The 11,736-nt window shown below is 30.0% G+C and overlaps 2 protein-coding genes across 2 annotated transcripts; one reads left to right on the top strand and one right to left on the bottom strand.

Annotated features, from left to right (window-relative positions):
• Positions 1-406: 406 nt before the first annotated feature.
• On the top strand, positions 407-5,899 carry LOC105830690 (zinc finger CCCH domain-containing protein 3). The gene is made up of 7 exons (XM_012670190.3): positions 407-644; positions 1,608-2,511; positions 2,578-2,666; positions 2,915-3,083; positions 3,192-3,350; positions 4,000-4,195; positions 5,026-5,899. The coding sequence occupies exons 1-7, from the start codon at positions 581-583 to the stop codon at positions 5,449-5,451; spliced, it is 2,007 nt and encodes a 668-aa protein (XP_012525644.1). The 5' UTR covers positions 407-580; the 3' UTR covers positions 5,452-5,899.
• A 1,424-nt stretch (positions 5,900-7,323) lies between these two features.
• On the bottom strand, positions 7,324-10,586 carry LOC105830691 (LETM1 domain-containing protein 1). Its single transcript, XM_012670191.3, has 3 exons — positions 9,507-10,586; positions 9,237-9,386; positions 7,324-7,521 (listed from the first exon to the last, which is right to left on the bottom strand). Exons 1-3 carry the CDS (start codon positions 10,236-10,238, stop codon positions 7,342-7,344), a joined length of 1,062 nt encoding a protein of 353 aa, XP_012525645.1. The 5' UTR covers positions 10,239-10,586; the 3' UTR covers positions 7,324-7,341.
• Positions 10,587-11,736: the final 1,150 nt, after the last annotated feature.

Here is an 11,736-nt window from a genome sequence, read left to right as displayed (position 1 = left end):
TGGTCAATTCCAATGGAATAATTGGCCAGTTAATTTAACCATGAGTTGTGGAACCGGGCCTAATGCCCAGTCTACAATGAGTCGTTGGTCGTTGGTCGTAAGAAATTTAACCAATTATGTTCGGTTATTCTTCTCTAAGATCAACTGTGATTGGTTAAATTTCTTACGACCAACGACCAACGACTCATTGTAGACTAGGCATAAAAGTAGAACAAGGATAAACTGATGCTGATAGCGCTAATAGAGTCTCCCCGAACACACCCTCAGTGTGCGTCATGTGCGTCGGCCATAAGATAGTTAGAGTGGGAAAGGAAAGGAGAGAGGGAGGGAGGAGAGAGAGAGAGAGAGAGAGAGAGAGAGAGAGAGAGAGAGAGAGAGAGAGAGAGAGAGAGAGAGAGAGAGAGAGAGTGAGTGAGTGAGTGAGTGAGTGAGTGAGTGATGGTGCGTGAATAGAGAGGAGTGAAGAGGAGTCAATAAGAAAATTTGAGAAAAAAAGAATTGTGCAAAGGCTATACAATCTTGTTTCAAGAAAACAGACATTCGTGATATTCATTACGATCCGTCCACCGAAATCCTGAAAATGGGAGTTCCAACGTCTGCAAGTACAAAAGTCAACATATTGAACGAGATTCATTATTTGAAAAGTAAGCTTATAACTTTTTAATAACGAGATTAACCTGATTTTCCATTATTTGGATAAAAGTCAAAAGTAAATGTGTAATTTTATCCATTAAAAGATTCTCAGATTTTAATGATAATACATTTTCCGATCAAAATGTTGGCTGCATGTTTGATAAGTAATTGTCAATGTATTCGAGCACAATGTTGCAACAAATTGGTATTAACTGTGTTTGTAGCAAAATCTGTCCATTTGTCCATATAATTTAATTGTCAAATAAGAAACCAGGCAATTATTTTAAAGCCATTTGAATTGAATACATTATTCAAATAATTATAAAATAGCAGATTCTGCAGAAGCATGTTCAATTTTTACATTCAATCTGCCATCATATTTCTAATCGATCATGTTTATTTCTACATGTAAATGCTGACAGAATTTATAGAAGTTACAGAAAACATTTTAATATTAAAAACAAAAATAAAATTTTAGTTCAGAACAGCTCTCGAAAACAGACTATACTAATAATAACAAAATTACTGATAACGAAACTATATAACGACAAAAAAATAATGGCAAGAAAATTATTAATTTATCAGTAAAAATTTGTTACATAACAAATTATTTTATAATCTATTAACATAACAATGATATTATTATGTTATATTGTTTTTAATTAATTAATATATTCTTTATACCTTATAACTTGATAGAAAAATGCACTTGTTCTAAATTTTATGTACAATAAGTTATTAAGATTAAAATGATGAGTTTAAAAAATTTCTTGGTTTTGGTTTAAGTTTGTTTACACATAATTATTAATTTTTATTTTTATAAAATTATTTTAAAAATAAGTTTTATATATGTTTTATTGATACATAGAAAATTGTCAATAGGAGATTAAGATATAGAGCAAACTTTTTATATTGCTCAATATAAACAATATAAAATTACTGTACATTATTAATTGTTTTATATGTATTTACAGGTTGTATACAGGAGCAATATAAACAGAAAAAGCAAATAATATTGCAGTCTAGTGAAAAGGCTAATTCCAGCAGAAAATTTAAATTTGTTAAGTCAAACATTCAATCAAATCAAAAGAGTCTGGTTTCTGATTCCTCTTTGAATTCTAAAATATTACCTGAGTGTTCAATTAAAAACATACATGTAAACTCAAGTTTGCTTGCCACAAATGTTCATGTTAATCCAAATTTTAAACCACAAAAACCAACTGTGCATATCAATCCGAATATGCATACCAAGCCTTTAATACATGTTAATCCAAAAATGATGCGTGACATTTCCAATTTAAATCAAAACTTACAAAATAATATAAGCACTACAAAAATTACAGCAAAAACAAATGTGAATAACATTGAGCAAGGAAATGTCAAGAGATCTATATATGTTAATCCGACATTGTTGAAGAAATTATCTTCTTCCAAAGAAAAGTTGACGGATTCTAAAGAATTAGTTACAACTGAACAACCTGTTTGTTCGAGATTAAAACTTATAAAGAATATCGATAATCGAAAGATTTCTCCGAAGAAGACTAGTAATTCTAACATTGTACTTTTATCACATAGAAAACTTGTTAGAGTATCTCCTGCAAAACACTCACTGAAAACTTCTTCACTGTTCCAACGTAAATTATCAAAATATGTAGAATTAAAAGATAAAAAATTTGAGACACAATTGGAAAAAGTCATGAAACTGAAGCCATTAATAAGTAATACGTTACCATCTACAAGTAAAATATCTAATTTATCAAAATTAAATATCAATAAATCTAATAATAAATCTAAAATGACCAAATATAAAATAGATAGAACTGTGTTACATGTGTCAAAAACTAAAGAAGCTGGTCTCTCAGAAATAACGAAAGTTATGTAAGTAACATATATTATTATATCTTATAAATTATAAAACTTATGAAATTGGAATTTGTATTACAGAAACGACACAAAGAAACTTGTTACTATTGGTGGTATTGTTTATAGAGCTTCCAAAAATAAATTAGTTCGGAGAAACTCTTTATTGAAACGTATGTGTATTGTAGTTTTATGTTTGATTTAATTGCTGTAATAACATAGCTATATACGCGCGCGCGTGCACCCCACACACACACACACACACACACACACACACACACACACACACACACACACACACACACACACACACACACACACACACACACACACAGAGCTAGCGCACGCGCGCGTGTGCATGCGTGTATGTATATGTATATATACATACACATAATCTATTAATTTTCTTATGGAAACTTAGGAAAGCGATCAATTAGTGGAAAAAGCGATAAACTTAATGTTTCTCTTAATGATAAAAAACGACGAATAGGCAAAGAAGTTTTAAATCGCACATTAGAAACAAACATTGGTAGCAAGACAAGACTTACTTTCAATGTATTTCCAAAAACCACTTACAAAAATAGTATCAGGTACAGTAATATATATAAACTTATTATATATTTATATATTTAAACATGAACTAAACTGGGTTTATTGTTATGAACTTTTAATAAAACTCTTTTTGGTTTTTCTTTTAGCAACAAAGCGAAACAAAGAAGTATACGAATCCTACGGAATAAAATGCACAAAAATAACCAGCCTTGCTTAATTTTTCAACGATTCGGATCTTGTCCAAATCATAAAAATGGAGCATGTCCTAAACGGCATGATAAAAAACAAGTGTCGCTCTGCAAAAAGTGAGTTAATATTTAAAACAATTGAATATACATCTATTCTCATCTGTTTTTTTATATGTTGCATAATTATATTATATGCTCTTATTTTTTGGAAAACTGTTTTAACAAAAATTGTTCAATTTTTAGAGAAAAATATTATAATTATATTTGCTCATGCAATTTTTATTTATCCATTATCAAAGTCATATCAAGATCACTGTGTAATTTTTTAAATAAACTCCAATTTTTATTACTTTTTTATATCTTACATGAAGACGTTTTTAAAACATTCCTATAAATTCTATTTCATAAGTAGAATTATTTAAAATTTCGTTAGATTAAAATACATTAATGTTTAATTAATATGAGTTATTACTTTTATATTTGAGTTTTTTTAAGTTTGCAATGTTTAAATAAAATTGTTATTCTAGTTTTGAAGTGTTTTTATAAACTATAATAACATTCAAATATTTATATATTGTCAATTTTCTTTTTTAAAAACAATCTTTTCAAAAACTTAGTTATATTAAAGCTGATCTCTGTATATATTATTATATGTAAATATAAAAATGAATGCGTTAATACAAAAAGTCATAAAATTATTTATTTCTGATAAGGCAAAATTCAAAACAGTAAGTATTAAATTATGTGGTTTCTTAAATATATCTAGCTTTCTGCAAGGAAAATGTTTTTTAAACAAATGCACTTTATCTCACGATGTTGGACCTGAAAAGATGCCTACATGCAAATACTTCCTCGATGGCTGTTGTACAAGAGATGCCTGCCCTTATCTTCATGTTAAAGTCTCATCAAATACTTCAATTTGCATTGATTTTCTACAAGGATATTGTGCTAAGGGAAATAAGGTAATTGCATTCTTTTGTATTTTAACTGAGATATAGAATATTTAATCTACCATAATTTATTTTTATTTTGGTATTTAATTTGCATTATATAAAGGAACCCAGGGCAAAATGAGATAGCAGAGCAAAATGGGACAGTACTATTATTTTTATTGCATGGTGCCACAACCGTGCTGAAAATTCGTTACATTCAACAAAGTTGCTTCAGTTTTATCACGACCTGTTGAAACAGTTCGAATTTTCCGCACGGTTGCGGTACCATGCACACACAATGAAAATAATAGTACTGTCCCATTCTGGGTTCTCCTACACACATAGACACACACACACACACACACCAATGCAAATTTCCTTTAATGAAAGATCTTAAATATACAACCTGTGGGCTACAAGTAATTAATTATAACATTATATGAAATATTTCGTAGCAAATAAACAGGACTTATAATGAGTGTGTTCGAGGAGACGCTATTAGTGCTATCAGCATCAGTTTATCCTTGTTCTACTTTTAATGAGTAATGAAGATGGACTGATGCTGGTAGCGCTAATAGCGTCTCCCCGAACGCACCCACTATCTGATCATTAATATGCAGAAAGTATGTGTTAAAATATAAACATCTATATTTTTTTTGTAGTTAGTAATAATTGATTTATATGATCCGTATAAATATAAATTTGAGATCACTGAAATATAAAAGAAAAAAAAATGATGCTCTAATTACATTAAATAAAAAAAGATCTTTTAATTGTATTAACCAGATGCCTTATGCAAAAAGTCAACGGCTTATAATAATATTTTGTAAAATGTAGAGTACTGATTTATTCTCCTATAGTGCCAACGACGTCACGAGTATCTTTGTCCTGAATTTAACAAGTCGGGAAATTGCAGCAAAGGTGAGTGTTGCCCTTATCCTCATAAATCACATTCCTCTAATTCTGAAAAAAGTGCTAAGTACTTAAGCAAAACACATGATACACAAAAATATCATGCTGCATTTGCTAGAGAAGGTAATTCTGAGATCTCAAACCCGGAAAGCAGATTAAGATATTATGAAATAACCGACGGTTTATCTGAAGATTTTGAGAAAAAGAAAGAGATTCTAATGACCGAACCTGTAAAGCAAATTAACATTAATGAAATTAAACAAAATCAATCTCTAATAAAAGAAAATCAACATGAATTAGAGATAACGATTTACGATCGTAATGTAAAAAGGAAGGTCTCTATTGGCAGTTATATTCCTATTGATCATCTTTAATATTTGTATACATTATTTTTTTAGTAGATAATCTTTTAAGTTAATTTAAGATCGTAATTATTATTAAATTAAATTAAGGCAATTATTTCATTCAAAGCATATGTGTTTGGAGATCTCATTTTTAAACATTGTTACGTATCTATCATGAAATTAGAGATCTTTCATATATAGTTATTCAAAATTAAATGAAATTTATTATCAATTTCTATTTTATATATATATTTAAAGTTTTAAAACGAACAATATATTATTACATTCTATTATAAATAAGTAACTTTTATATTTAACTAAATATGAATTCTTGATATACTATATCAAGTATTTGTATCAAAGTATATGTAAAACACTTGTTACTCCAACAATCGATTATATTTTGGATATATTATAAATACATCACAAATATTAATTTATATAACAAATTATATTGTAAATATATATATTGCAAAAATAATAATTTATTATTTCACAAATTTTTCAAATATATTTGATATGAAACATTTTTTAAAGAATTTTATCATATATTTATGTGTTATCTTTGAACTATTTTCATTTTACATATGCAAACATATGAAATGTCAAAGGAACAACTTAATTAAGAGATTAATAAGTTTTCTTACAATTTTTTTTTTTTTAATATAAGAATAATTGTATATTTTATGTTTGATAAAGTATTTAAGAAATTCAAAGAGAAGGAGAATGATGAAAAATTAATGAAATACATAAATACTTAAATTACTCAATTCATATTTCTTTATTAGTATCTAATGTATATCTAGCTTATAAAATATTTGTTTAGATTCATCAATTGACAAGCTGAACAGATAGTACGATTGCCAATTTTGTTCTTTTATATTTTTTAATTAATACTTTTCTTTTGAAGGATAACTAGCACAGATCTGCCTGAAATTTTTTTATGGGAATAGAGTTGATTTCTTTCATTATTTCATCATTTTTTAGATTAGATTGATCCTTATTTTCTTATGAAATAATGAAGTTTATAACGTCACATAATTGTACATAATATAAAAAGTTTTCATATAAATTAGATTTTATACAGATATAAAATATATGTAAATGCGACAAGTACACACACACACACACACACACACACACACACACACACACACACACACACACACACACACACACACACACACACACACACACACACACACACACACACACACGAGACATATTTATGTATTATATGCATATATAATCACAAATAAAATTTGTATATATATATATATATATTTGGTGTATATTTAAATAAAGAAAAATAAAACTATATAAAGAGAAAACAAATAAGATTTGCATACATTTCTTTGGCTTCCCTAACATGTTAAAATAACATATACATCATTTTTATTTAATTAGCAACACACTAAACTTCATATTTTTTATTAAAAATAGAAAAGGTCTTAAATTCGCATTTTTAATTTCTGTATTCACTCTCTGTATTAGAAATTCTCATAAAATTTTTATATAAAATATATATTATATGAAGTAGTAATTTATAAACATATAGACTCACATTTTTATTACTTATATATGCACAAAATGTTACAACTTTTTTTAGCTACTACATGGAAATTAAAATTGAGTTTATACATTATTTGTATATATATTATTTGATGACATGCACAAAAAATAAATGTAAAGAATTTATAATATAAATAATATCAATTTATATACTTTGATAAAAAAACCATGAAATATACATAGAATTAATTTATTAATATAAAATTTCTGATTGGAAAAGGTTAGACGGTAATTTAACAAATTTTTTAATTGTAAAGTGAATTTTTTTGTATATAAATTAATATTAAAATAAATTGTTTTTTAAAACCTAAAAAATCCTAAAATAAATTCTTTTTTTTTGTTAGTTTTTTAATTATATATAAGAATCCAATTTGTAGAATGATTATAAGCTAATAAAATAGGACTGTGTAATAATAAAGATATATTATTTTGGTTAACAGACGCCGATACTATTAACCATTGTTCAAGCCAGCTTCTCATACTTTCTATAGACATATTTGCAGGATTGACGCCTCTAAAGGATAATGCCTAAAAAATAAATTAATAAAATAATGCTGTATATTTTGTAATATATTTTATCTATTAATGTATCGTATAAAAATGACAAATAAGTGTTTTCTCTTTTGTAAAAATTACAATTAAATGAACAAGTGATTAAATTCTTTTATACTAAAAACCTATGTATCTTGCAATACCGTAAAAAAGTGTTGGGTAAAATTAATTTATCGATTAATAGTTACGATTAAAATTTTAATTCTTCATTATAACAAGTGATTAAAATTTTTTAGTTGTCTCAAAATAGAACTTTGATACCAAATTTTTAATCAATCAAATGAGTTAATTCAAATATTAATAATTGATACAATTATAATTTTTAATTCATTAACCCTCGGAGAACACACCTATTTTTTCGATCACGAAGAACATTGTGGATCAATCTGACCCTACACACACTTTGATCGTCCACCATTTTTAATTGATGAGTGTGATCAGCTTGAAAAAATTTCCAGACGTACTTAGAACATTGTTAAATCAATTGATATAAATAAAAAGTGCTGTTGGAATTATTTACATATTTTAAAAAATTCACAAAAAAATTTTTTTGAAAACGTAATTTACGAAAAAAATTACATTTTTTTATTTTTTAAATATTTCTGGCTAAAAATTTACGTATGTCTTCTTGAAATGTAGTAGAATTTAAAAAAAGTACTTTAGTGTACCTTAAAAAAAAAAAAGATTTATTTTGTTAGGTAATAAAAGTGGTTTTTAAGGTAAAAAAAATCAAACATTTTTGTGAAAAAATTTTAGAAAAATTTATTTCTTATTACATATATGTGAATACTTCATTATTTAAATGACTTGTGATAAAACTTATTTATCGTCGGCTTCACTATAATCTGAATACGATGTGTCAGTGTTTAACTGTACTGACACATTATCTTCCTCAGAAGAACTGTTACCATCGAAATATTCTTGCTCGACACTAAGGCATTCTGAATACGTAGCCGCAAACTATATGCCATCGTGCTCACTATTGAAAAACCGACGCTTAATACACAACAGGGTCAGAATGACTCTGCACCGACTTCAAATAATGCTCAACACCTATTAGGTGTTGTGCTGTACAAAAAGAGCATCTTAACATAGTAGTTACCCCAAACTACAGGTAGAAGGCTTCAGACCCGCTAATTGAAATGCTTTCAAGATATTTTCAATCAAATTCGAGGTAAGGGTCAAATTGACCCTATGTGTTCTCCGAGGGTTAAAAATAATTGATTATTGACAATTAAAAAATTAATTATTAATTAAGTTTTAGTCACTAATTTATAGCTTTAAATGATAACTAAATAATATTGATATAAATATAATAAATAATTTATCAACTAATACCAATTTAAACATTTTTTGATATGACAAACACAATCTATAAGTTTGTAGTCGTTCGTAAAAATTGTAAATATAATTTTTAAAATATGACTAAAAATATTAATTTAATAAGAAACATTTTTTAACCAATGATTTACATTAATAATTGATGAAATCAATCGTGATTAAGTTTCCTGTTAATTTTTAATCAATTATTTTACTCAAGTGGAAACTTATCACAAAATTAAATTTGACAATTTCATTAATTGATTACAATCATATATTTAAAATTTTTTATTATTTCGATTAATAAATAAATTAATCGCTTAATTAATACCCAACACTGTCATGTCATGAAACTAACAAAAGGTATCTACCCATCTCATCGCTTCATTAGACATTTCTTTTACTCCTCCCTCTCGCAAGATAGCGTGATCCATTCGTAATATTAACATACCCCTTTCCATCAGTCTTTTCCTCTTGAAAGGTCTCCACAGTGACATACCATGTATCGCTAATAATTCTTTCTGAAAGGCATATATATATATATATATAGTGTGTGTGTAAGTGTGTGTGTGTGTGTGTGTACACAATAAGCTTTTGAAGAACAAAATCATATTCAAAAGTGCAGTTGCTGGTAGGCTTACCAGATGTCTTCTTTTGAGATTATCAAGGGAATATGGTGGACCTGAAAAAAGCTTAGAACAAGCTATGATATTTTTGGTGGTTGGATGTGTACCACTTCCCAAACAAGCTATAGCATCTCGCCACTTTATCCTGAGTGCTTTGTCCTTGATACTTTTGAGCTCCGCCTGCATGCATCTGAACAACGGCCTGTTGTGTTTCAGCCTGCCCTTGTGTTCAGACAGCATGAATTCTAGCTTCTGCTGTAGCGTCCAGTAGTGCGACGTCAGTAGGTAACGTGGAAAGTACAAGGCTAAGGGAAAAATAATATAGTTCGTAAACGGAAGGGCTGACAGTAGAAACAACGGCGAGAGCTTTCGCAGATCCCTCGGCATCGTGTGCATCAGTTGCAGTTCCTCCCGCGTTAAGCTATCTACCCCGTTCGATCCTTGCCTCTTTATCGCGGTGACGAACCTTTTCACGTCCGTGTATACGCTTCTGCTGCCGACGCTGAACACGCGGTACATTTGCATCGTACGCGGAAACTTCTGCTCTAGCGTGCGTTCGTAATTCTTGATGTAATTTATGTACCTGCTGAACCAATACCGTTTCAAGCTGGTCACTTTGCCTGTCTCTCTTTCCTTCTCCAGATCTTTTACCAGACCTCGTTGTAGTCGTTGTATCGGAGCGCATTTCAAGGGTTCCAATATGTTCACACCCTCGCGTACGAATGTTTTTGATAACGTCTTGTACATTTTAAGATCGTTTTCTCCTCAAAATGATCACAGAACAGATTAATGTGAAAAACTTTTCAGACGATCCACTTCTGAAGATTCTCAGCTCCAAGAAAATTGTTAAAACTTCATATTAATAGGTTCAAGTTATCGCAATTCATTAGAAATTATATTCATCATGATCGTATTATGTGTCAATCTTTAAATTGTTCTGGCTAGGTGCCACTGATTCAGACATTCGGACAATACCTGAACCGGCTGAACCGGAGATGGAAGGGACCGAAAGATTCGAGCGACTCGACTGACCGCAGTGACCGCCACCATTCAGGCATTCACACCTTGGCAGAAAGGCAGAAAGCAGAAAAGCAGAAGCCAATCAGAGGTCGTGCTGGTAGTAAATAAAGCAGTCAGCAGGGTATCGAGCATGTAAAGAGCCATCTACAATGGAGTGTTTTATGACCAGTCTACAATGAGTCGTTGGTCGTTGGTCGTAAGAAATTTAACCAATCACAGTTGATCTTAGAGAAGAATAACCGAACATAATTGGTTAAATTTCTTACGACCAACGACCAACGACTCATTGTAGACTGGGCATTAGTCGTAACAGCGCTAAATCTACGGCCAAGCTGTCTACAATACAGACGACGTAGCAGTAACATACAAGCCAGTCATCGCAGAGAGGCGACCAAAAACTAACCCGGAGCGCCCGAATGCTCATCGTAAGCACGCACCGAACTGGCTCAATGTCTGCTATAGGCCGTAAGCAATAAGGCAGTACGAAATGAAAATATTTTCTACGACTACTACTACGGCCTACGACTCTCCATTGTAGATGGCCCTTAATTTTTCCCCTAGGGCAAAAACGTGAAAAGTGAAAAGTTTCAAGTTACTGTCTCTTTCTATTCAACACCAATAGAAAGAGATAGTTACATGAAACTTTTTACTTTTCACGTTTCCGCCTTAAGGAAAAAATTACATGATCGCTGCCCTGAAATTGTCGATTACCAACGCGAGTTCTGATTGGTTTTCTGCTTTTCCGCTTTCTGCTTTTCTGCCTATGGGTGCGTTCGGGGAGACGCTGTTAGCGCTATCAGCATTAGTTTATCTTTGTTCTACTTTTAATGAGTAATGAAGATGGACTGATGCTGGTAACGCTAATAGCGTCTCCTCGAACGCACTCAAGGTGTGAATTCTCCCTCATGGAGTAAAGCCTTCGGCACACGATACGATTTTTCATGCTAGATTGCATACAAGGCGCCTTACTACATATCCTCATTGGCTTATGATTGGTGACATAATTATCCGAGCCAATCAGGACTCGTATGCGATTTATGCCTGATTTCTTCACTTCCCGATAAAGTTATCCGGAGTAGAGTATAAATCTCAAGTTTAACCAATCACGTACATGGATCTGATAGTTTATCTCCTGGATAATTTTAACCGCAAGATAACTGGACATGAAGAAATCGGGTACTAGAGCATGAACAATCGTATCGTGTGCCGAAGGCTTTACTCCAGG

The sequence above is a fragment of the Monomorium pharaonis genome, chromosome 2 (genome assembly GCF_013373865.1).
Source record: "Monomorium pharaonis isolate MP-MQ-018 chromosome 2, ASM1337386v2, whole genome shotgun sequence".
In the NCBI taxonomy this organism is placed as follows: Eukaryota; Metazoa; Arthropoda; class Insecta; order Hymenoptera; family Formicidae; genus Monomorium; species Monomorium pharaonis.
The sequence above is the reverse complement of the archived record's forward strand: the minus strand, read 5'-3'. Positions and strand labels throughout refer to the sequence as shown.

What these genes read in the sequence shown, in the direction of transcription:
- LOC105830690 (XM_012670190.3), top strand. Translation starts at nt 581, where the DNA reads ATGGGAGTTCCAACGTCTGCAAGTACAAAAGTCAACATATTGAACGAG. An exon ending in GAGAAACTCTTTATTGAAAC is followed by an intron (nt 2,667 to 2,914) that starts GTATGTGTATTG and finishes ATGGAAACTTAG; the next exon opens with GAAAGCGATCAATTAGTGGA. An exon ending in ACTTACAAAAATAGTATCAG is followed by an intron (nt 3,084 to 3,191) that starts GTACAGTAATAT and finishes TTTTTCTTTTAG; the next exon opens with CAACAAAGCGAAACAAAGAA.
- LOC105830691 (XM_012670191.3), bottom strand. Translation starts at nt 10,238, where the DNA reads ATGTACAAGACGTTATCAAAAACATTCGTACGCGAGGGTGTGAACATA. An exon ending in ATCTCAAAAGAAGACATCTG is followed by an intron (nt 9,387 to 9,506) that starts GTAAGCCTACCA and finishes TATGCCTTTCAG; the next exon opens with AAAGAATTATTAGCGATACA. An exon ending in CTAATGAAGCGATGAGATGG is followed by an intron (nt 7,522 to 9,236) that starts GTAGATACCTTT and finishes TTTATTTTTTAG; the next exon opens with GCATTATCCTTTAGAGGCGT.